Source organism: Gymnoscopelus microlampas (genome assembly GCF_963454915.1).
Source record: "Gymnoscopelus microlampas genome assembly, chromosome: 8".
Taxonomy (NCBI): domain Eukaryota; kingdom Metazoa; phylum Chordata; class Actinopteri; order Myctophiformes; family Myctophidae; genus Gymnoscopelus; species Gymnoscopelus microlampas.
Window position 1 is genome coordinate 7625127 of NC_139945.1, and position 23052 is coordinate 7648178.

At 40.9% G+C, this 23052-nt stretch overlaps 1 protein-coding gene across 1 annotated transcript; it reads right to left on the reverse strand.

The window, feature by feature from the left end:
* Positions 1-3912: 3912 nt before the first annotated feature.
* Positions 3913-18533, reverse strand: LOC311050686 (myosin heavy chain, fast skeletal muscle-like; the record flags this gene model as incomplete). The annotated part of the gene is made up of 40 exons (XM_084064772.1): positions 18324-18533; positions 18091-18234; positions 17687-17843; positions 17561-17588; positions 17355-17463; positions 17131-17223; positions 16980-17043; positions 16734-16832; positions 16547-16650; positions 15960-16098; positions 15168-15286; positions 14162-14311; positions 13898-14068; positions 13460-13647; positions 12547-12662; positions 12377-12441; positions 11993-12080; positions 11760-11877; positions 11551-11674; positions 11318-11454; positions 10894-11149; positions 10474-10716; positions 10010-10186; positions 9772-9917; positions 9597-9687; positions 9121-9510; positions 8329-8455; positions 8057-8175; positions 7761-7957; positions 7208-7391; positions 6905-7070; positions 6539-6663; positions 5826-6134; positions 5514-5717; positions 5298-5423; positions 5038-5208; positions 4844-4948; positions 4647-4742; positions 4039-4167; positions 3913-3933 (listed from the first exon to the last, which is right to left on the reverse strand). Exons 1-40 carry the CDS (start codon positions 18528-18530, stop codon positions 3913-3915), a joined length of 5802 nt encoding a protein of 1933 aa, XP_083920898.1. The 5' UTR covers positions 18531-18533.
* Positions 18534-23052: the final 4519 nt, after the last annotated feature.

The window sequence follows — 23052 nt, forward strand, 5'->3', positions numbered from 1 at the left end:
ATTTTCAGAATGGGCGTGTCTGAACAGGCCATCTCAGAATGGCACGTTTGCTTACATCACGAAACATTCTTGCCCATGTATTTTGACAGACAGAATTGCTCAGTAGCACCCCTCTGCCCAACAGGACGTTTTGGTATTGCAGCTGAAAGTGCTTTATAAGCCTGAGAGAATTGACTTGGGATGAGTATATCTGAGTGTTGATTTAGGCTCAAACCTTTTGAAAATGGTTTGAGGGACATACACCATATGATATTAAATATCTTTTTTTTTAAATTCATGGTGTGTCTCCTTTAAAGGTTTTATATGAGAATGTGATTGCTATTTTAAGAAGACAACTATTCATTGAGGCTCCTTTAATACCTATAAAGCAGTGGTTCTCAACTTTTTCTGGATCAGGGCGCACTTGAAAATCTAAAAGCATTTCAGAGTTTATTTTATGGACCGATCAATCGATTGTGTTCCGACTTGGATCAATGGTCCTAACTTAACCAAGTTAGTTAAGCTCCTATTTAACAAATTGTTTTCAAGGTTTTAAATAATATTTTCCTATTTTTATATGTTCTTTGTTGAAACAATTTCATGGTATATTATACCATGAAATCTACATTATTATTTTAATTAGATTTTATCTTAATTTAAAAAAAAAAGTGTGTGCGTGCATGTGTGTGTGTATCAGAATCAGCTTTATTGTCACATCACACGTTTAAGAAGTAAAAAAGTGGGTGAAATTTGTGCATAGTTCCCATCATATCGTTATTTCCATAGAATTATAGAAAGGGAAGAAGAAGAGGGGGTGGGGGGGCAAGGGGGAATGGAGACCAAACGTGAGAACAAAAAAAAAAAAAACGATCTATTATCTGTTATCTACATATTCATATAAGATATACTGTAAATGTACGTGAGCAGCAGCAGATGTATACTGTGTGCATGATATACTTATGGACGTTAGTTAAGCACACAATAAAAAAGAAAAAAAAACAGAGCACTGTTGGGATTAAGGTGCAAAATGTCAGTGGGTGTCAACCGCATAATCCACTTAAGGTATAGACACTGGTACAATCCGCAAGTGGGTCAATGAGGAAGAGCAAAGAAAAAAAGTCAAGTCACTGGTCCCTGGTATAATCCACAGGTAGGTCCAAGAAAGAGCTAGATCCAAGTAATTTGTCCCTGGTATAATCCACAGGTAGGTCCAAGAAAGAGCAAAGGTCCGAGACCAGCCTGACAGCACCACCTGTCACCAGGCTGCTGAACAAGGCTCATGCCCTGCCATGCCTGAGGATGTGGTGTCCTACTCCAAACTTGTTCAGGCGGAGCCAGTACAGTCGCTGCTGAGCCTTTTTCCTCATGTGTGTCGTGTGTGTCTCCCATTTGAGTTCCTCTTCGATGTGTACTTGAGCTGACCCTTTCCACTGCAGTGCCATCGATGAGGATGGGCACATGATCTATCCGCGGCAGTCCAGGATCAGCTCCTTGGTCTTGTCGACGTGAAGGGCGAGGTTGTTCTCCCGGCCCAGAGTGCCATTGAGATGATCTCATCTCTGTAGTCAGAATGGACACAATGGTTGACATTTTGAACCCTGCAGGGACCACAGTCTGGGAGAGGGAGAGGTTGAAGATGTCAGTGACAACACCCGCCAGCAGGTCTACACATGCTTTAGGCCTGGAATCCAATCAGGTCCCACCGCCTTCTGGATGTTGACCTGTGTGAAGGCTGTGCGCATGTCGTCCTCGAGATTTTTAGGTGGTGCTGCTGATGGCCCTGCTTGCCTGCCGCGGTTAGCTGGTCTCGAACCGGCCGTAGTATGTGTTCAGTTCGTTGAGGAGGGAGGCAGGCGGGTTCACTTCACTTCTGGTTTTTGTTTTGCCACCTGTCAAGTTGTGTACCGCCTGCCACGTGCCCCTGATGTCGCCGCTGCTGAATTGGTCTTCCATCTTTGCAGTGTAGGCCTTTTACGCCTTCCTGATGGTGCTGTTTAGCGTTTCCACAATGCCAGATCTGAAACCAGCATTGATGTAGTTGTACACGTACTCCGCTGTCGATCCAGGGTTTCTGATTGGGATAGATCCGAACTGTCTTTTTTGGAACTATGTCGTCCATGCACTGGGACCACGAGGCCCGAACCAGGTTCGGGCCTCCTTCTCAACAACCGGCTCCCTTTCAAGCCTTTATTTGTAGGCCGGTAGCAGCTGGATGGAATAGTGGTCAGAGCTTCCAAGCGGTGGACAACGGAGAGCTTTGTATCCATCTTTGGAGGGTGTGTAGTGGTCAAGAATATTGTCACCATGGTTGCTGCATGTGACATGCTGGTAGAATTTAGGAAAAAATATTAATGGATCATTCCGGTTGAAGTTACCTAAGCATATGATTGCTCTGTCTGGGTGACGATTCTCTTGTGCACTGATAGCCTGGTGTAATTCCCTCATTGCTGTGTCCTTGTTGGCTCCAGGATGGATATAAATAGCAGCTACTATCACAATGCTAAAGTCGTGTGGTAGATAGAAAGGACGGCAGGCTAACATCGAAATTTCAAAGCCTGGGGGCGTCCTCTGGCCTAGCGGTCCAGCAGGCGCATACCACATGCTGGTAATCCAGCTTGACAGCGTGTCGCGGGTTCGACTCCTGATCACGACGACCTTTGCTGTATGTCATCCCCCATCTCTCTCCCCATTTCCTGTCAGCCTACTATCCTATCAATAAAGGCAGAAAAAGCCCAAAAATATAATTAAAAAAAAAAAGTTCAAGGTCTAGTGAGCAGAGGCTGTCCAGGACTTTAACATCATTGCACCAGTTGTTATTGATCCCCCAACATTGCTTACTGCTCAGTACAGTCTCTGTCTTTCCTATAAGCATTAAAGCCAGGGGGTGTGATAAGGGGGAAAGATCAGATGCACGTTTCAGTTTGTGTGTGTGTGCGTGTGCGTATGCGCGTTTGCGTGCGTGCGTGCGTGCTTTAAATATGTTTTAGGGCTGTCCCCTAATAGCCAAATCAATTAATCGGTCAGTTTGGTCTTAGTTGACAAAGGCTTTGCCAGTTGTTTTAATGCCCATGGGGCAATTCTGCATTTAGAAAACATTCAATAGCTACAGTAGTAGACATTGTGAAATTAAATGTGGAATGTTCAGTTCTCAACCTCACCATCCTGAAAAGTTTGTATGCAGAAAACATCATATGCAGGCATACGGGTCGCTTACAGGACGAGTAACAATTCCAGTCGAGGACAGCCCTACTATGTTCAAACATATTCCTGTCAGTATTATTTAGAAACATTTTTATTTTCGTAACATTCTGTACCATAGCATATAGTTGAGAATAGAATTATACGTTTGTTACATAACATAGTTCTACTGATATTTATGTTCTGAAAATATTTATATTCTTTTAAATGTTCTTTTCATCTTAGTATGAGTATACTGTAACTCAGCCTCCTGGTGTTGTCGCTAAAAAGATTGTTCTGGTCTTCTGTCTACTAAATGCTACTGACAAATAAATCATGCTGTGCTGCATCTAGTTACTGTTATATAAAGCAGTAATAATGTGTATGTGAGTTTGTCACACCACAGAATAATGTGGAAAACACATTTTTGGTGAAAAAAATAATATGAAAAAGCAAGTGTCTAAGGACCTCCATTGATGAGAATGCTGACGAGGTCTTGGCACTTGAAAACCATCATGTGATTTGCATTAAAAACGTCTAAGATTAAGTAGACATTTATTTGCTTTGCAATGGGTTTACAAAATTGTAAATAGTGGACATGTGAGTGGGAACCAGATTATTCTGACAAACCTGACAATAAAAAGTGATTGACCAAGTAATGAACACAAGAAACATCAAAATGATTTTGTTACCAACCTTTATTGAATACAATGGGTCATATTTTATGACTTTTTATAGTGACTTGAATTGGAGAAGTTATTCAGCAGCTTCTTTTCCCTGTAAAAATAGGAATATACATTTAGATATTCAACATTAATCTTTACTTAAATCTTAGTTTAAGATAATCATCTTTATAAACCTTCATATTGCACATATATTTACCTTGGAGTCGCGACTTTTAGCTCTCATCTTGTTGACCTGGGATTCAGCGATGTCAGCACGCTCTTCAGCCTCCTCCAGCTCATTCTGAACCTTTCTGCACTTGGACAGGTGGGTGTTGGCTGCTTCCTCCTACAATATGATAGAGATGGTTCAAAGCCTCAATATTTGAAAAGAGCATCTTGCAATTATAGTCCAAACAAAATCATTTCAGGAAATTGTAATGTGTGGTTGTGGCTAATGCAGTATCCCATGTGGCATGTTCATGAGTACCTTGGGACTACAGGTTTTCAGTGGAATGGTACGGTCATGGCTGTGTTCTTGTTCGGCATCCCTAGCGAAACTAAATGTATTGCTTTCTGTAGTCCATTTTGGACATGAAACACACTGCCTGCGTCTGCAGCATGTGCGCATTGGTGTGGAACAGATTGCCTTTGCTTTTAGCACCCGTGTTACAGTAAGTATGCTCTGCTGTTGGTCATCGTCACATAATACCGGCCCTCTTTTTTACATAACTGATACCTATTATGTCTTAGTTAGTAGTTACACTGAGACAACGGCACTATTCCCATGACCAAGTGAAAATGCATCAATATGTATAATTGTCTTACCGCTTCTTCAGCCTGCCTCTTGTAGCCCTTCACCTTCATCTGCAGTTTATCTACCAGATCCTGAAGCCTGCCAACATTCTTCTTGTCCTCTTCAGTCTAAAGTCAGAGTGAATTCATAACATTATTTGTATGTTCGTGCAATCTATTAATTTAGTCAGAGGCATGATGGTCATTGAAGTGAACATGATATACAGTACCTGGTATGTCAGCTCCTTCACTCTCCTCTCGTATTTGCGGACACCTTTAATAGCATCTGCTCCACCTCTCTGCGCACCTTCAACCTCTGCCTCCAGCTCACGCACCTTCACAGTTGAATTATACATTATGAGGTTATTTCTTCTTATTTCATTGTCTATGACTATAACCTGTGTTGAAGTAAACTACATCTTACCCTGCCCTCCAGTTTCTGGAGCTGCTTCTTGCCTCCCTTCATAGCCAGGTTCTCAGCCTCATCAAGACGGTGCTGCAGGTCCTTGACTGTGACCTCCAGGTTCTTCTTCATCCTCTCCAGGTGAGAGCTGGTGTCCTGCTCCTTCTTCAGCTCCTCGGCCATCATGGCAGCCTGGAAAGTCATGTTTGTATTGTATTGTATGTTATATCAAGCATGACATAAGGATATCTAATAGATAAGGGTAAAGCATCCTAACTTACATCAGTGATTGCTTTCTTGGCCTTTTCCTCTGCATTCCGTGCTTCTTGAACGCTGTCGTCCACTTCACCTTGGACCTGGACCAGGTCAGTCTCAAGCTTCTTCTTGGTGTTCAAAAGGCTTGTGTTCTAAAATAAAGATTCAGTTAAACAATGTAAGTAGCATGATGTAAACATTGTTTTATTCTGAAAATTGAAGTTTTTCATTGACTTACGTACCTGAGAGTGCAACAGTCCACCACGCTCACTAGCATCTACCAGTTCTTGCTCAGCCACTTTGCGGCCTCTCTCTGTCTGTTCCAGAGCCACTCTCAGCTCCTCAATCTCAGCAACCATGAGGCCATTCCTACGCTCCACCATGGAAGCTTGCTCCTTCAGATCTTCTTGGGCTCTGAGAGCATCATCAAGGTGCAGTTGGGCATCCTAAAATAAATAACATTTGAAGTGGTGAGGAGAAACATCAGAATGTGACTAATTTCTTTCAGAGCAGCTCCACTGTTGTGTCTGTCTACCAACTACTTTGTTTTGCACCTTAAGCTGTCCCTGGACGGTCCTCAGCTGCTTCTGGGCCTCAGCAGCCTGGCGGTTGGCGTGGCTCAGCTGAACCTCCATCTCGTTCAGGTCTCCCTCCATCTTCTTCTTGATCCTCAGGGCATCGTTTCTGCTCCTGACCTCTGAGTCCAGAGTGCCCTGCATGGAGTCAATCACCCTCTGGCTGTTCCTCTTGATCTGCTCCATCTCCTCATCCTTCTCTGACAGCTTCCTGTCGACCTCACCCTTGATCTGGTTGAGCTCCAGCTGCACACGAAGAATCTTGGACTCCTCGTGCTCCAGAGTACCCTGAAATTTAACACAGGATCAAAATGTGAGATCATACACTGCTACAATGATTGAATATAAAAATTATTGAAAGAAATATTAGATATTGTAGCAAATAGCCTAACGCCCTGAGCTGGGATCAAACCTCGATCGCCAACTCACCAGTCCACCACGCAACAGGCAACGCTAAGAGAGCTAGCAGGATAGAGTTAGAGGATAGAGGATAGCGTTGTGGCCGGGTAGACCTAGTTGGATGCCTAGGAGAGGCATCCAACTTCTGACACCAATGTAGTGAATAGCACAACGTCCTGAGCAGGGATCAAACCCGGATTAATCAATAGACAATGCTAAGCGAGGTAGCTTGCTCATAGCCACTTAAGTGGGATCACTACACTACACACAATTGCATTCTTCTGCAGTTTTACCTCGGCTTCCTCCAGGGCTGTCTGGATCTCTGACTTCTCTGTCTCCACCTGTTTCTTGGACTTCTCCAGCTCATGGATGCTCTTTCCAGTCTCACCAATCTGTTCAGTCAGGTCTGAGATCTCCTCTGCAGTTGATTGAACATAATGATCGAAGAACCTTTCAGTCAGCAAGTATTTTGTATTTTCATTTGAATAAAGCTGGTGTAGCCTATATGCACAATTAATCTTGTCTTAAATAATTTTAAAAGCAAAATGATGACCTTTTGACCCGTTAACAACACCAGCTTTTGGCTCAAAACAAATATGCAAAAACAAATTAAAAAAATAAAAACTGTTGTTAAAATAATGATGTAGAGAAAGACTCACGTTGCAGGTTCTTATTCTCACGCTTCATGGTCTCCAGATGGTCCAGAGACTCCTCGTAGGAGTTCTTCAACTTAAACATCTCAGTGCTGAGAGAACGAGCCTCTTTCTGAGCTCCTTCCAGTTCTGCCTGGCCCTCTTCAAACTTCTGCTTCCATTCTGCCAAGACCTGCACAGCATTTGTAATGAAATGTGTCATTTACCACACTTTAAGGACCTGCACACCATTTGCAATGAAGTGTGTAATTTACCCCACTTTAAGAAGGAAGAATTATTTTTGTTTTAAACTAATGAATGTCAAAGCACCTTATCGAAGTTCCTCTGTTTCTTGTCAAGGTTGGCAGCCAAACCATTGGCCCTCTCCACATCAATCATGAGGTCTTCCACTTCACCCTGGAGTCTCTGTTTGGTCTTCTCCAGAGAGGCACACTTGGAATTCACGGCCTCGATTTGCTCCTCAGCTTCCTGAAGACGCTGGGCTAGCTTCTTCCTGTTGATCAGTGTTGAATGAAATCAAATTATTATGGGCAATATTTTGAATAGTGAGTGCTGCGTGACACTGTAAAAAAAATGGTTCACAAAGTGGGGTCTGGGGACCCCCAGGGGTCCTTCGGAAATAATAGCAGATCTATAAGCTCATTGCGCGTCACTTCATGCTATGCTGCGAGCTTGTACATCTGCTATTTTCTGCTGTATTGTTTTTGAAAAATATCGAAAAAGTTTAGAAAATGTTGAATCATTTTGAATTTGTTTTAACATAAATCTTTAGAGGGTTTTTCGCGGCCAAATATAGATCAATTTGAGCGTCTGTGACACCCAAAAGTTTGAGAAACACTGGTTTAAAACACTAATCACTTACTTAGCTTCCTCCAGCTCCTCAGTGCGTTGGACAGCATCAGTCTCATACTTGCTCCTCCACTGACACACCTCAGCGTTGGCTTTGGACATTCCACGCTGCAGCTCTGCCTTGGCCTCCTGTTCCTCCTCAAACTGCTCCCTCAGAAGGTCACAGTCATGGCGAGCTGATTGCACAGCATGAGCAAGGGCGTTCTTTGCCTGTCAAAACGAAATGACCAAAATATTTCCAGCTGAATGAAATTACCAAAAATATAAAACCTGGCCTAAAAAAAAGGTTAAATGGAAATTGTTCCTTACCTTAACCTCCTCTTCAACGACTCTCTTCAACTCCTCAATCTGTTGGGTGAAGGCCTGCTTGCCTCTGGTGAGTTGTGACACGAGAGCTTCTTTTTCCTCCAGTTGACGACCAAACTCACCTAATTATAAATTGTAATATTCGTTTCAATCATTTCAAACATCAAAGTCCCGGGATAACTGCTGATCAAAGCATTATCTCTAATTATAGTCGATTTGCTTAAGTACCATCGACAAACCATGTAGACAAAGTAGATTTTAAGATGAACATTTACCGTTCTCTGTCAACAGTCTTGCTCTCTGAGCTCCAACATCATTGATCTGGCGAACGTTCTCATCACTCTTGGCCTTGATTTCACTAAGTTGGTCCTCAAGGGTGCGGCACATCTTCTCAAGATTTCCCTGTAAAAGAACATTGGACATATTCAATCATCGTTGTTTTTTTCGGATTGGTTTATTGCTTTGATTTGAACAGTAAAGCCACTCGATGCAGTCTATCATTCAGCCCTCCTGTTTATAACTGGAGATGGTTTCCTTACTCATCACTGGATTGGCCATCATTAGCTACTAGGAGAGAACAGCACTGCACTGTTTTTATCTACAAATTCTTACTTAACCACTTAAACCACATTTTCTGTTAATGCTGGGAAACCTTTCGCTGAAAATAACCGTGACGATTCCCACAATACGGATGCTGGGGTTTAAGTGGTTAAGAAATTGTCTAATTATCAGCTTAAGGTTAAGACTGCCTTTCACTACTATGCCCCACACATGTGGAACTGTCTACAATCAGTTTTAAAATTGGAGAATTTCATTTCACTCGATCGCTTAAACAGTTTGTGAGAAATACTCTGAGATCTGTCTGCACTTGAATTCTTTGAATATCTGAAATGTCTGTTATCTTGTAATTTATTTTGTTTACTGTTATGCTATGTTTACTTTAATCAGGACGTCATTGGAAAAGAGAGCTTGCCCTCAATTGACCTTTCTGAATAAATAAAGGTGAAATGAAAATGAAAAAAAGTGTCATCTTAAGAATTATATTATACAAAGCCATTCCATCATACCTTTGCCTTAGCAACAGCCTCCATGTTGCTGGAGAGGTCATCAATCTCCATCTTGTATTCACTCTTCTCCTTCTCCAGTTTCTGCTTGACTCTCTGGAGGTTGTCGATCTGTTCACCCAGTTCAGCCACGCTGTCAGCCTGTTTCTTACGGAGAGCAGAGGCAGTGGCTTCATGCTGCAGGGTGGACTCTTCAAGGTCACGACGCAGCTTCTGGAACTCAGCCTCACGCTTCTTATTCATCTCGATCTGAGCAGCGGTGGCTCCTCCAGCCTCCTCAAGCCTTTCACTGATCTCCTCAAGTTCCCTGGAGAGATCAGCTCTCTGCTTCTCAACCTTGGCACGAGCAGCACGCTCTGCCTCGATCTCCTCCTCCAGTTCTTCAATACGAGCCTTTCAAATTAATGGTGGTAGATTAACATCTGAAAGTAATAATTCACTCTTACTTATTATTAATGATTTTACAAATATAAAAATACCTGGAGTTCTTTGATCTTCTTCTGTGACTGAGCCCCCAAAGATTGTTCATCCTCAATCTTACTCAGAAGTTGGCTTACTTCAAAGTCCTTCCTGTGGAATACAGCACATCATATTTTAGTGTCATTCTGGTTATGGTTTCTCACCATGACATTTCATATTGTTGGTCCACATTACTTCTTTATCTTCTCTTCAGACTGTTGCTTGTCATTTTCCAGGTCCATGATGGATTCCTGGGCCAGTTTCAGATCACCCTCCAGCTTTCTCTTGGTTCTCTCCAAGTCCATGCGGAGCTTCTTCTCTTGCTCCAGAGAACCCTCCAGCTGCACAATGATAAATTATTTGTTCATCATCATTCAGTGAAACAATAAACATGATGTGTTCCAAACATCCGATTCACTTTGGTAAAACTCACATCGTCAACTTGCTGCTCCAGCTTGGTCTTGGCCTTGGTCAGAGTGTTGACTTTGTCTTCCTCTGCCTGCAGGTCATCCAGGGTCTGCTGATGTGCCTCTTGGAGGGCCTTCTTCTCCTTGGTCAGCTTAGCAAGTCCCTCATCCTGAGAGGCCATCTCCTCGGTCAGGTTCTTCACCTAAATAAGCAGAACAGAATTTGATGTCATGGAATAGATCATTATTGCACTTTGTCTCTGTCGGCTGGAAACCTCTTGTGTCCAAAACAGTCACTTGTCAGGATTCCCACCCAAGAAAAACATAAGTAGCAGATGGACAAGCTTGTAGATCTGCTACTTTTTTTCTCGGTGTGTGATGCTGTAATAATGAATTAGGCCGTTAATTTACGGAAATGGATATAGGAGGTTTCTGCCCGACAGCAACGTCTACTAATTTGATAAAACCCCTGAGAGTGTATAATCTATACCTTGTTTTCAGTGGCGTGTTTCTCCTTCTCCACTTTGGCCAAGGTGAGCTCCAGGTCATCAATGTCCTTCTTGAGCTCAGAGCATTCATCCTCCAGCTTCCTCTTCTTGGCGGTCAGTTCAGCATTGATCTCCTCCTCGTCCTCCAGTCTCTCAGTCGTCTCTTTGAGCTTTGCCTCCAACTGGATCTTACTTTTAATAAGACCCTCACATCTCTCCTCTGCATCATTCAATGCTTCATCTCCCTTGTGGTCAAGGAAAAAGAAAAAAACGCAAGGGAGGAAAGATGTCAGCATTTGTTCTGGTCAAAATATACATTTGCAGTTGCCTGTTTGGGAGTACAGACTCTTAGGGAGCATGAAAAGGCACAGCTTTGTGATCTGATTGAGGGAATTGTAAAATGTCCAGTGTAGCCTACTTACTGATGATGCTGCCACCAGGAGGTTATTTTTCTCCTGTATCAGAGACACCATCTTCTCCTCTAGTTCCTTCTTCTTGGCCAGGGCAGCAGCCAGGTCAATCGTCATCTTTTCATAGTTCTCCTTCATGTTGGCCAGTTCCTTCTCAGTCTCAGCGCTCTGCAGAAGAGGCTTGATCTTGTAGTAGACCTTCATCCACGGCCAGTTTTTCACATTGACGAACGAGCGGAGGTTGAACTGGATAGTGAAAACGGCCTCTCTGTGGAAAAACGGTTGAAGTGTGTCATGATTGTGGACAGTGATTGAAGAAGTATTCGTTTTATTATAGTGATTTGACTCTATAACAAACACTTACTGTATTGAACAGTAAACGTACTTACAAATGATACTAAATATTGAATTAAAAAAAAATCTGTTTTCAAAGTACCTCTGAGCCATCATCTTAACAAAATTCTTCCTCATGAGGTAAGCTCGTGCGAGAGCCTGAGTCATGGTGACCAGAGCAAACAGCTTTTCATCTCGCATCTCCTCCAGCGTACCCAGCAGACCAGCTTTGAAGAACACCTAAACACAATGTTACAAACACTGTAACTAAACATCTGTAAAATCACCTTTTAGTCCTCTCTCGATAATGTTGAACCAGGTTCACAATGTGTTTACCTTGGTGTGTCCAAACTTGTACTCATCAACGGGAACGTCAATGGATCCAAGCAGCTTCTCAGAGGCTTTCTTGTTGTCCATGAACGCGCCATCGGGACATGCGCTGGCATTCAGTACTTTGTACCTGTTTAGCAGAGGTTCATGTCATTTTGCGTGCCTCCCGTTAATAGGTTTGGAACTAAAAGCTGCTGGAAAAAGGGAATGAATACCTCTGCTTGAAGTCAGAATAGGGGATTCTGCTGGGGAAGCCCTTTCTACAGATTCTGATGCCCTCCAGCACACCGTTACACCTCAGCTGGTGGATAACCAGGAAGTTCTCCATCAGGCCTGTAAAGATGTTGCTCCATTATTATTATTAGGACAGAATAGTTTCACACTAGCCAAAGTTCTATTAAATGACTACCTCACAGTCATTGTTTACATTTGTATTTTCTGTGTTTACCTGGAGTCTTGGACTCGTTGGGAATGAGGCAGCGCACAAAGTGAGGATGAGTGCTCCTCAAGTTGGTCATCAGCACCCCCAAGTTCGCCTATTGAGACATAAAAGAGCCAATTAGGCTTATTATTAGTAAAAAGTCATACAATATTTTTCCTTTTCCTCCACTACAATTATTTGAACACTTTAGATACTAGTTACTTTATAGATTTAGATTGTTCTAAAACATACATTAACCACTTATGCCCGATTTTAAACTTCAGCCATTCAAAAATAGCTGATCTACAAGCTCACAACTTGTGATACAGAAATTGTTTAATTCCAACATGAAAATACGTGCCTATTTCTTACAGGAATATAATATTGATAATAATGAATAAATATCCTTACCCTGAAAGCACTAGACACAGTCTGCATGGAACCACCCTTCTTCTTGCCTCCCTTTGCTCCAGCCACTGAGGAGAAAAAGGTCAGAAACAAAAAGGTAAAAAACAAGCAGAGCTGAGACAAGTATTCATGGGGAGTAAAACACTGGTGCCAACAGAGATTAATAAACATACCTTCAGGCTCAGGTGGGGGATAGAACACAGCCAGCAGTTTAACTGAAGACTTTTGGAACAGCTGAATGACAGAGTCGTTAAGGGGGTCCTTATTCTTCTCTAGCCATCCCGTGATGCTGTAGTAGATAGATAGATAGATAGATAGATACACCACAAACAGAATACATAAACATATCGATTGTCCAGGGCCTCCAGGCTGTGAGTTAGGATACATCATTCTCCAACGCAACTGCCATGCCTTACTATGAATGTTCCTTATTGAACAGCTAACTTAAAGGAGACACACCATGAATTTAAAAAAAAATATTTGATATTTAATATCATATGGTGTATGTCCCTCAAACCATTTTCAAAGGGTTTGAGCCTAAATCAATACTCAGATATACTCATCCCAAGTCAATTCTCTCAGGCTTATAAAGCACTTTCAGCTGCAATACCAAAACGTCCTGTTGGGCATAGGGGTGCTACTGAGCAATTCTAAATACTCAGAATACATCAAAATACATGGGCAGAAAGTTTCGTGATGTAAGCAAACTTGCCATTCTGAGATGGCCTGTTCAGACACGCCCATTTTGAAAATCTCTGAAATGAGAATGAATGACTGAATGTTAAAAAAAAAATTGGGGTACAAGAGACACTGGGGAGCCCAAAAAATACCAAAAAAATAAAAAAAAGTGAAATTCATGGTGTGTCTCCTTTAACATATAACATCCCCTGGATAACATCTGGATTCTTATCCTGCATTTTTCCAAATAAAGAATAGTTTTACATTCGGTGGCCTCCTCAAAACCCCTAAAACCTGCTGCATAAAATAAAATGAAAGACACCATAGAGTCATAAAGCTTGGTAAATGTAGCAAAACCTAAGTCAGGACACAATTTCATTTTACTTAGTATGGCACATAATGCTCTACCTGTAGTCCACCGTTCCAGCGTAGTGAACCAGGGAGAAGTGGGCCTCACCCTTGCCTTTGGCAGGCTTGGGCTTCTCAAAGGCCTTATTCTTTCCAAGATGTGTGCCATGCAACTTGTCGTTGAAAGTTTTGTCTGAAGCTTTTGGGAACATGCACTCCTCTTCAAGGATGGAGAAGATGCCCAAGGGCTTTGTAAAGGAGGCAAAAGAGACAAATCACCATAAACAAAAACAATATTAACATCATATCCATTAAAGCACAAAATAATTGTATACCTTCTATTCATGAGCTCAATGCAGTCAACCAAGTCCATGATAATATATCATTATATAATGTAATTATATGATATAATAAAATACCTTCTCAATGAACTCAGTGCAGACAGCCAAGTCCATGATAATAATAATATATTAATATTATACAATAATAATTTTATACCTTCTCAATGAGCTCAATGCAGACAGCCAGGTCCATGCCGAAGTCAATGAGATCCCAGGGGATGCCTTCTTTTTTGTACTCTTCTTGTTCCAGAACAAACATGGTGTGGTTGAAAAACTGTTGCAGTTTCTCATTGGTGAAGTTGATGCACAGCTGCTCCAGGGTGTTGAACTGTGGGTGGATATATCATTAGATCATTAGCCTGCAGTCTCTTAAAGACAGAAATAATGATAATCCCACTTAAAACAAGTCCGTGCCACTTACATCAAAGATTTCAAAACCAGCGATGTCCAGCACACCAATGTAATGGTTTCTCTGCTGCTTGGTGTCCAGCATCTCGTTGATCCTAATGACCATCCACAAGAACTCCTTCTCATAGATGGACTTGGCCAAGGCACCGACTGAGTTCATTACCTAAGGGAATAGGAACGTTAGTAGGGGTGTGAATTACACAATTTACTATTCAGAATTCGAGCATTTAGCAGACATTCTTAATCCAGAGCGATTTACAGTAAGCAAGAAAAACACGAGGTAATACATCAAATGCATATCAATAATAATCTAGGATCACAGGTAAACCAAGAACCTATCATCAGTCTACACAGTATAATCCAAAAAAAAAATCTATAATATGTACATTGAAACTATACACACTATAGGATGCCAGGTCTACAAATGAACCTGGCATCTATCTACATAACATGCTAAATTACATTTAAGCCTTTGCATAAGCCTGAAAGGTCTTCAAGGCTAGGGCAAGGACAGCCTAGGGTGGAGTCTGAAGAAGTGAGTCTTCAGATTACGGCGGAAGATTGGGAGTGAGTCTGCAGTTCTACAGTAACTGCAATGGGGAGTTTGTTCCACAGTTTCAAAGCCAGAAGGGAGAAGAGTCTGTCCCGGGTATTTTAGGGAAGGTTCTGACAGCTTCCCTGTGTTAGCTGAGTGAGCGGGAGGGTTTCTACAAAATGTGAAGTGTTTCTTTTTAGTTTTTTTTTTTTTACAGGTATAATAATACTGTTAAAATAATATGTCAGAGGTTTATGGAACTGCACATGTTTACATAGAGTGGTATATTTTGTATGCTCTTCATATATGAAATAAATAAATATAAATTAATTTGAATAATGTTGGAGGATAATTTTATCTACAGAAGGTGATTTTAGACAGTCTGGACACAACTCAAAAATATATTAGAGTTCTTATGGTATGCTGTGTTGAGAATATAAGGTGCGTATGAAATCAGAACATGGAAATAATGTAACTTACTCACCTGTGGGACAGTTTGTCCCTTAGTGACATACTCGTTTCCGACTTTCACTCTGGGGTAGCAATACGCCTTAAGCATCTCTGCTGAGTTTATACCCAACAGGTAGCCAATCTTGTCAGCCTCTGAAATGTTCATACAATTTGCAATTTACAATTTAGGCATAGCAGATGCTCTTAATCCAGAGAGCGATTTACAGTAAGCAAGATAAACACGAGGTAATACGTCAAATGAATAGAGATAGTAATCTAGGATCATAGGAAAACCCAGTAATCATCAGTCTAAACAGTATAATATATTATTTTCTTTCCCACGATTTTTTAAACCAGAGCCAATTTTCTAAGCTGTAAACCTGAGCCCAGTAGGACGTAGGCATGGAAGGAATACTATATTCCAACCTGTTCCCTTCCATCAGGCCACGACTGACCAGGGGGAGGCAGTATAGAGACGAGGACTACTGCATGTTTATTGTGAGGGTGTCTAGCCTAGGGGGACACGGGGAGAACATGAAACATGCCCCCGGCGGGAATCGAACCCAGGGACTTCTAGCTGTGAGGCGACAACACTACAGACTCTGCCACCGTGCCATCGTCACCAGTATAATATAAATAAATAAAATAATGGAAATATATTGGAAATATATTTAGCTTAGTTCATTTTTAATATAAGTAAATACAATACTTGTGAGAAAGCATGCATTATTTTCATTTACATTTTCCTTAGTTGAAAATTTAGCTCACCCTCTGTGATAATGAATAATAATAATAATCATATTAATAATAATAAAGATCAGCTCACCCTCCGTGCCGTCAGGTTCTGCCTGTTCTTCACGCTGCTTCTGTTTGAACTTCAAGACCCCATGATGCATCACTGCACCGGTGAGCTTGTAGATTAACTGTTTTTCCTCACCGTTGAAGCCTAGGATATCAATAGCCTCCTGATGTATTAAAAAGATTGAGATTAAACATTAGATTAACAAACATCATTTAAAACTATGTAAAACTCAACAGTTAACAATCCAACATACAATTTAAGTGTATACATTGTATCTGCTCATTTCTAAAGGGACAATTTAGGACTTTTAAGACCTATAAAATAAATAATTTCAAATTAAACAAATAAGACAATTACTGGGTCCAAACTATACTACACAAATTGTCAAACATTGGCCAAATTGTCTAATATTATCTAAGAATGAGGTAAAGAATGTGAAAACTGTAGATCGGCTATTTTCACAATATGTATCTGTGGAACCGAGTCAAACTAAATGGTAATGCCTCAACTGCTACAATTTCAAAGTGCTTTCAACCACTGCTTTACTGCAGTCAGAGCAACTGACTGCAGTGCACAGTGAGTATTAGAAAGATTAAAATATGTTCACTAACATCAGTAGCGTCGAGCTCCTCCTTGTCATTAATGCTGGCCACAGTGATCACACCCATGCTGATCAATGGGAAGTCGTAAGGGTTGGCGGTGATCAGACACATTTCTTAAAAGGGATTAAAAAAGGGTGAACATGTGTTTTTATTCATTCATTTATGTTCTCACAGCAACATCAGTAATTCCACTTACCAATAATCTCAGGTTTGTGGTTGGTCATCATCTGGAAAAAGATGTGGTAACCTCTCTCTGCAGAGAGCTGGTAGGTCACTCTAGACTTCTCCAGCAGATCTATATGGGTTGTACATAACTCATCATAATAATATTAATAATAATAATAACAATAACATTTATATAGGTTGTACATAACTCAAAAAGTAATCCTCAAATGAACGCATACTGTATATTATATATATAATCTGTGAACTTCATACTTACATGTCTCAATATCAGCACTGGCCAGTTTACCCGTTGTGCCGAAATGGATTCTGATGAATTTACCCTGTTTGATATAGCAACATTTGTTTCATCCCTCTACATTGTGGAATCATTGCAGGTTTTCTCATAAGATGTCATTATTTATACTTACAAAGCGAGAGGAGTTGTCATTCCTAATAGTCTTGGCATTACCATAGGACTCCAGCAAGGGATTGGCTGCAATAATCTGATCCTCCAGTGACCCCTAGAATGTTTTAGACATCGCCATATTTAAAATGTGGTCAGAATTATTTTACATTTAATTGCTATATTGTATATAAATGCTTCATGTTCAAAACTTTTGTTTTTGTTAAAGTTAAAAACCTGTACATATACCTTGATTTTACCGCTATCGGCCGCACATTTTTCTCCACCAGAACTAGCTGTTGCAAAGTACTGGATGACACGCTTGGTGTTCACAGTCTTTCCAGCACCGGATTCTCCACTGGTTATAAATGCATACATTCAGAGAAATGCAGTTAGGGAATTTGTACACAATGTTCCTTTTTTAATGCCTAGTAGATGGGCTTGATAAAACTTACGTGATCAGGACAGACTGGTTCTCTTTATCTGTAAAATGTAAAGCACACTTTTAGTCATGGATACAGCACAAAACCATGTGACTGTAGTTATATGTTTTTTTTTACATTTTCCTGACTAGTACGTACCCATCAGCATGAACTGATAAGCGTTGTCAGAGACAGAGAAGATGTGGGGTGGAGCCTCAATACGCTTCTTGCCTCTGTAGGCATTTACAACCTCCTGGTCATACACTGGGAGCCACTTGTAGGGGTTCACAGTTGCACAAAACAAGCCAGAGTAGGTCTGAAGGGGAGAAGAGAGAGAACATTAACATCACACAACATAACACTGAGCATGCCACATATCTGGGACAACGGATCACTAGAGCTGCGATTAGTCGCATGAGCAAGTTAACTTCAGAACCATGAGTTTGTTTGAATTTGTTATTCTATGGATTTCACTTGATGATATAACTTGTACTCTGTATTTTTCTTTCTTTGCTATCGACAGGTGCAATTCTGTACTGTTCTCAGCATGTAGAAAACCTTACATAGATCATCCATGCTGCATAACGCTCTTTGAGGTTATACAGGACAGTGGCTTCAGTGAGGTGGGTCATCATGGCCATGTCCTCAATTTTGTCATACTTGGGAGGGTTCATAGGGGTGACATCAGCCTCCTTTGCAACTCTTTCCTAAAAATAAAAACACAACTTTAGAATGTCTTGCAATTACAGTTGTACTGTGTCACCATTTTATTTTAGATCCACCTCTACCTACGTACCTCCTTTGTTTCGAGTATTTCCACGGTGCATTTTCCAGCGTCCTTACTTATGATTTTACACTTGACATACAGCTCCTTAGCATCAACCACATATGCTGCAGATTTGGCATCAAAGGGTGCACTTTGAGCCTCCATTCTCTCCTTCTCTGGCTTACGGAGGTAAATGGCGGCCTTGCCATACTGCTCCATCTCTGCGTCCGTACTCATGGTGGCGGCTTTCTGTAGACAGACAAATAGATGGTGTTGATGCCTTTGCTGACTTGAGATCTGAGCTGATAATTGTAGGACTATTCATATGGTTATGGCTTAGTGTAGGTTTAATAGAAAGATTACGAACACTCACTTTTCCCCTCTACCAGCAGCAGTGAAACCTTGTGTGAAACCCTTAAGTGTGAAAGAAAAACATAATTTGAGGACGTTAATATGAGTTGAATGATTCAATACAATTTATAATCATGAATTAAATTAGATTATATGAATCCTAATGTTCATTCTTGCCACACACCACTTCCTAAGTTCTCATTAGTTCCACATCTGAAAAGAGTGATTCATTACAATATTATTGAAATTAAATGATGCTTGCCCATTCAGTTATTTTCATTTGCGTGTGTGTTATTTGCTTATTCCTATATTCACCAAGTTATTTTTGTCATTTTGTCATATGATCCTTTTTTATTATCATTAAGTACTGAAGCAGTGCTAGATTAGTTTTTTTTCTCTCTAAAACACTTTAATTCCATTGTATTAATTAAGGTTACATTTAGAGGTGGGTAGACTAGCCAAACTGTACCCAAGTAAAACAATATTGCTACTTTAAAATAATAATAGTTACATACTGTAGTAGATGTAAAAGTACAAATTATTATTTAAATAATCATAACATAATTGAAATGTCTAAATAGAAATGAATGAACAAAAGTAAATTCCAATCTGACCTAAACCATATCATTATAAATAAAATAACACAAAATAAACAATTTAAATGTGTACAATATAACATCAATTATGCTGCCCACTCATTGTGTGTAGTCTCGGGTCATGTGGGTAGCTATGTGGCACTGTGTACGGAGTCATGTTAAAAATGAATGTCTAATAGATTTATATGACTATGAATAGCAAACATTTTTAAAACATTTATATGACTATGAATAGTTAACATCTCTAACACACTTATATGACTATGAATAGCTAACATCTCTAAAACATTTTTATGACTATGAATAGCTAACATCTCTAACACATTTATAGGACTATGAAGGACAGATGAAGTCTCACTCACCACCAGATGAAACTCTGAACTCCTCTGCGGTGGGTCTGTGCCAACCGTCTCAGCATGCTTATATCTGTTGATAAGTGCATGCTATGCAGAAAGTAAAAGTAGGAATGGCCTTTAAAGGTCCTTTAAATGCCATTCAAATAGCATCCTTATAACCAAATTCCCATGATACTTGATAGTGCTTCTTGGCTATGTGGTTTATGTCCATGCCAGTGGTTTATGGTGGTTTATGTCCATGGTATAAATAGTTTTTTAAAGACCTCTAATGACATTCCTAGGGTGGGGCACTTTCACTTCTCACACTTATGCACTGAACAAATGGACACTTTTTTGATTGGAATTGCACTGATAATTATTATTATTTGTGTTTTGACGAGATGTGGTGTGTCACTTATGAAGCACTGATTGTAATGGGCACTTTATTTGTTGTGTCCGCCAGGCCGAAAGGCAGAGCGAGAGACTACGTTTTTCACCCGGTCCGTCCGTCCTTCGTGTGAGCGTGTGCGTGTCTCATTCTGTCTGTGTACTCTAATCTCTGGCACCGTTGGCTTGACCGTGTGCATACACACTCCCTGGATGCCAGAGCAGAACCTCTGCCCCAAATTTTTCACATGGGCCTGTTATAGCGCCACCAGGAGGCTGATTTTGGCAACAAAAAGAAATCTGACAGTACTCCTACAGATTTTATCCGAACATCACGCAATTCGGTACACAGTATCTCTAATAGTTATTAAAAGAAACAGGTCCTTCAGATTTTTAATATTCCATCATGATTGGCTAAGATTGGCTTCCAAAGTTTGCAGGAGTGCTCCGTTTTGAACAAAATGCCTCAAATCATGAACACAGCGTGCGATTTCCATAAAATTGTGCATGCACATTCCCACTAGGCCGAGGAAGAAATGCCAGTTGAATTTTTATCAAATCAGCCTCACGGTGGCGCTATAACAGGCTGATTCGTGTTTTTACCGAAACTACACCGATCTGTGTAAAATTTTGTATACACACTCCCCTTATGTAAAACAAATTTTGGGGTATTACTCCTTCTGTACACATGATCAAATCTGTACACATGATCTCTATAGTCATGTGATCAAGACGGATCTGTTGATGCTTCTTGTTTTTTTGTTGCTGTGCCATCGCCTCAGGGCGACTGATTTTCCCCTGCGGGATAATAAAGGTATCTATCTATCTATCTAGCTATCTAGCTATCTATCTATCTGTGCAGGGTGGTAGGGTGATAGGTTCGGTATTGTCATCACACATGTCTTGTCAGATAACTTATTTTAATATTCAGTGAGGAAAGGGAATAAGTACATGTACTCAAATACTGTACTTGAGTATAATTTTGAGGAAGTTGTCATTTTACTTGAGTATTTACCAGTGGAAGAAGTATTGACATATTTTACCTACTTAGTAAGATTATCAATACCACAATGTAGAAATACAAGTAAAGGTCCAGTAATCAAAATTTACTGGAGTAAAAGTACAAAAGTATTGGCTTCAAAATAATAGTACCAAAAGCAAAATTACTCATTACACAGAATGTCCCATTTCTAAATGTTTAAAAATCCTTTGAAAATAGCAGATCTACAAGCTTGTACATCGGCTGTTTTCAAATAGCCGAAATATATATAGGGATGAAGTTACCATAACTCTGCAATTTAAGGTATTTTAAGATTGTTTTAATACCTCTAAAATGCTAAAGATAATATTACAAAAATACATCACTGCATCAGTAACAAACTATACTATAAAAGAAAAAGAAAAACATTGGCCAAATAGTCAAATATTATAAGAAAGAGTGTAGATCAGCTATTTTCACAATATATCTGTGGAACCGAGTCAAACTAAATGTAATGCCACAATTCTAGAGGTTACGAATATAACCCCAGTTTTAGTAGGTTCGGAGTTTACTACTCACTATGGGATATCAGCGCCCCCAGGCGATGCACAGAGCAACAAACACACACTCCCGGTGCCAATATTTGATTGGCTCAGGGTATGTCACGAGTCCGGAAGACCCTGGGGTATAAAAGACCCCGCGTGACTTAGGCTCCTCCTCTTAACATTCTCCTCTCTGCTCGCCAAATGTGCACAGAAAGGGGTGTCAGGTGAGTAATAAACTCCGAACCTACTAAAACCGGGGTTACATTTGTAACCTCTAGTTTAACCACGGTTCTACGTTTACTACGCACTATGGGATTCATAAACTCCCCTTGAGGCAATGAGCCATACAACCCTAACATGCCCGTACGCCACTCAGCCCCCTAGGCCCCGCCCTCACGGGCGTGACCTATGCCTATTTTTTGAAACAAGGTTGCATGGGTGTCAGCACAAATAAAATCATCAACCTGTATGAATGGAGGCATTACCCAAATAAAAGGTTTATGTGAAATAATTGTGTCCCTTTTTCGTATCGTTTATTCATGTCATCACTCCTTAATTATGACACGTCTGGTACATAGTAAAGAAAAATCACACCCAGTGTGAAGTGGGCGGTGTGTGGTCATCACAACATGACTCACTTTAAAAAGAAGGATAAATGACTTTTTTTAAAGTCCATACTGCTATTCAAAGGGCTGCACATGTGTCATGTGTTTTGCTAGCCAATCACAGTCCTGAATTTGCAAAGTCAGCCAATCACATTACAGTTAGTGGTGATGACACTAGCTGTAATGTGATTGGCTGATATGAAAAAAGTATCGATTTGCATTAACAATGGAAGGGTTAGGGGGTACACAAATGTTTTGGTCGGTGTCCAAAACTCACTTATAGGGGGCGGCTACACCGCCCCAAAAAATCACACCCAGTGTGAAGTGGGCGGTGTGTGGTCATCACAACATGACTCACTTTAAAAAAAGGATAAATGACTTTTTTTAAAGTCCATACTCAGGGGTGCACATAACTGGTGCGCAGGTGCGCATGCGCACCCAAAATAAAAAATGCGCACCACATCAGGCGACGCGAGGCGCTTTTGCGCACCAACAGCTGGGACAGGAATTTCCAAGCTTTTATTTTTTAGCAAAACTAAAAAATAAAAGCCTGGAGATCGAGGCTAGGAATTTACTTCCTGAAGCCACACTCACACAATCACTCTAAAGCACCCGTCGGCCCCATGTACAGCCATTAGGCACAGGGGTAGAGATATGACTCGCGGCGCCTCGCATCGCCTCGCATTGCCTCTCTGCGTGCACGCAGCCAGCAGCGGCTGTTAGAGGCACTCGTCACCGATGATGAACGCACCGTAATGGTGCAAAATATGCCGTGAACGTCCCAATCTGGCGGATAAAATCAGCGCAGCAGCACAGGGCACCAACCTTGGGGGCTTTACCTAACAGCGTGAGAAAAAAAAACGGCGAAAATCGGCGGAATTTAGAAGCAGAGCGTCCTTTTTGTTCTCGCCCCCTCCCCGTTGACAAAACTGTCCGGTGGGCACCGTGCTGAACCCCCCCC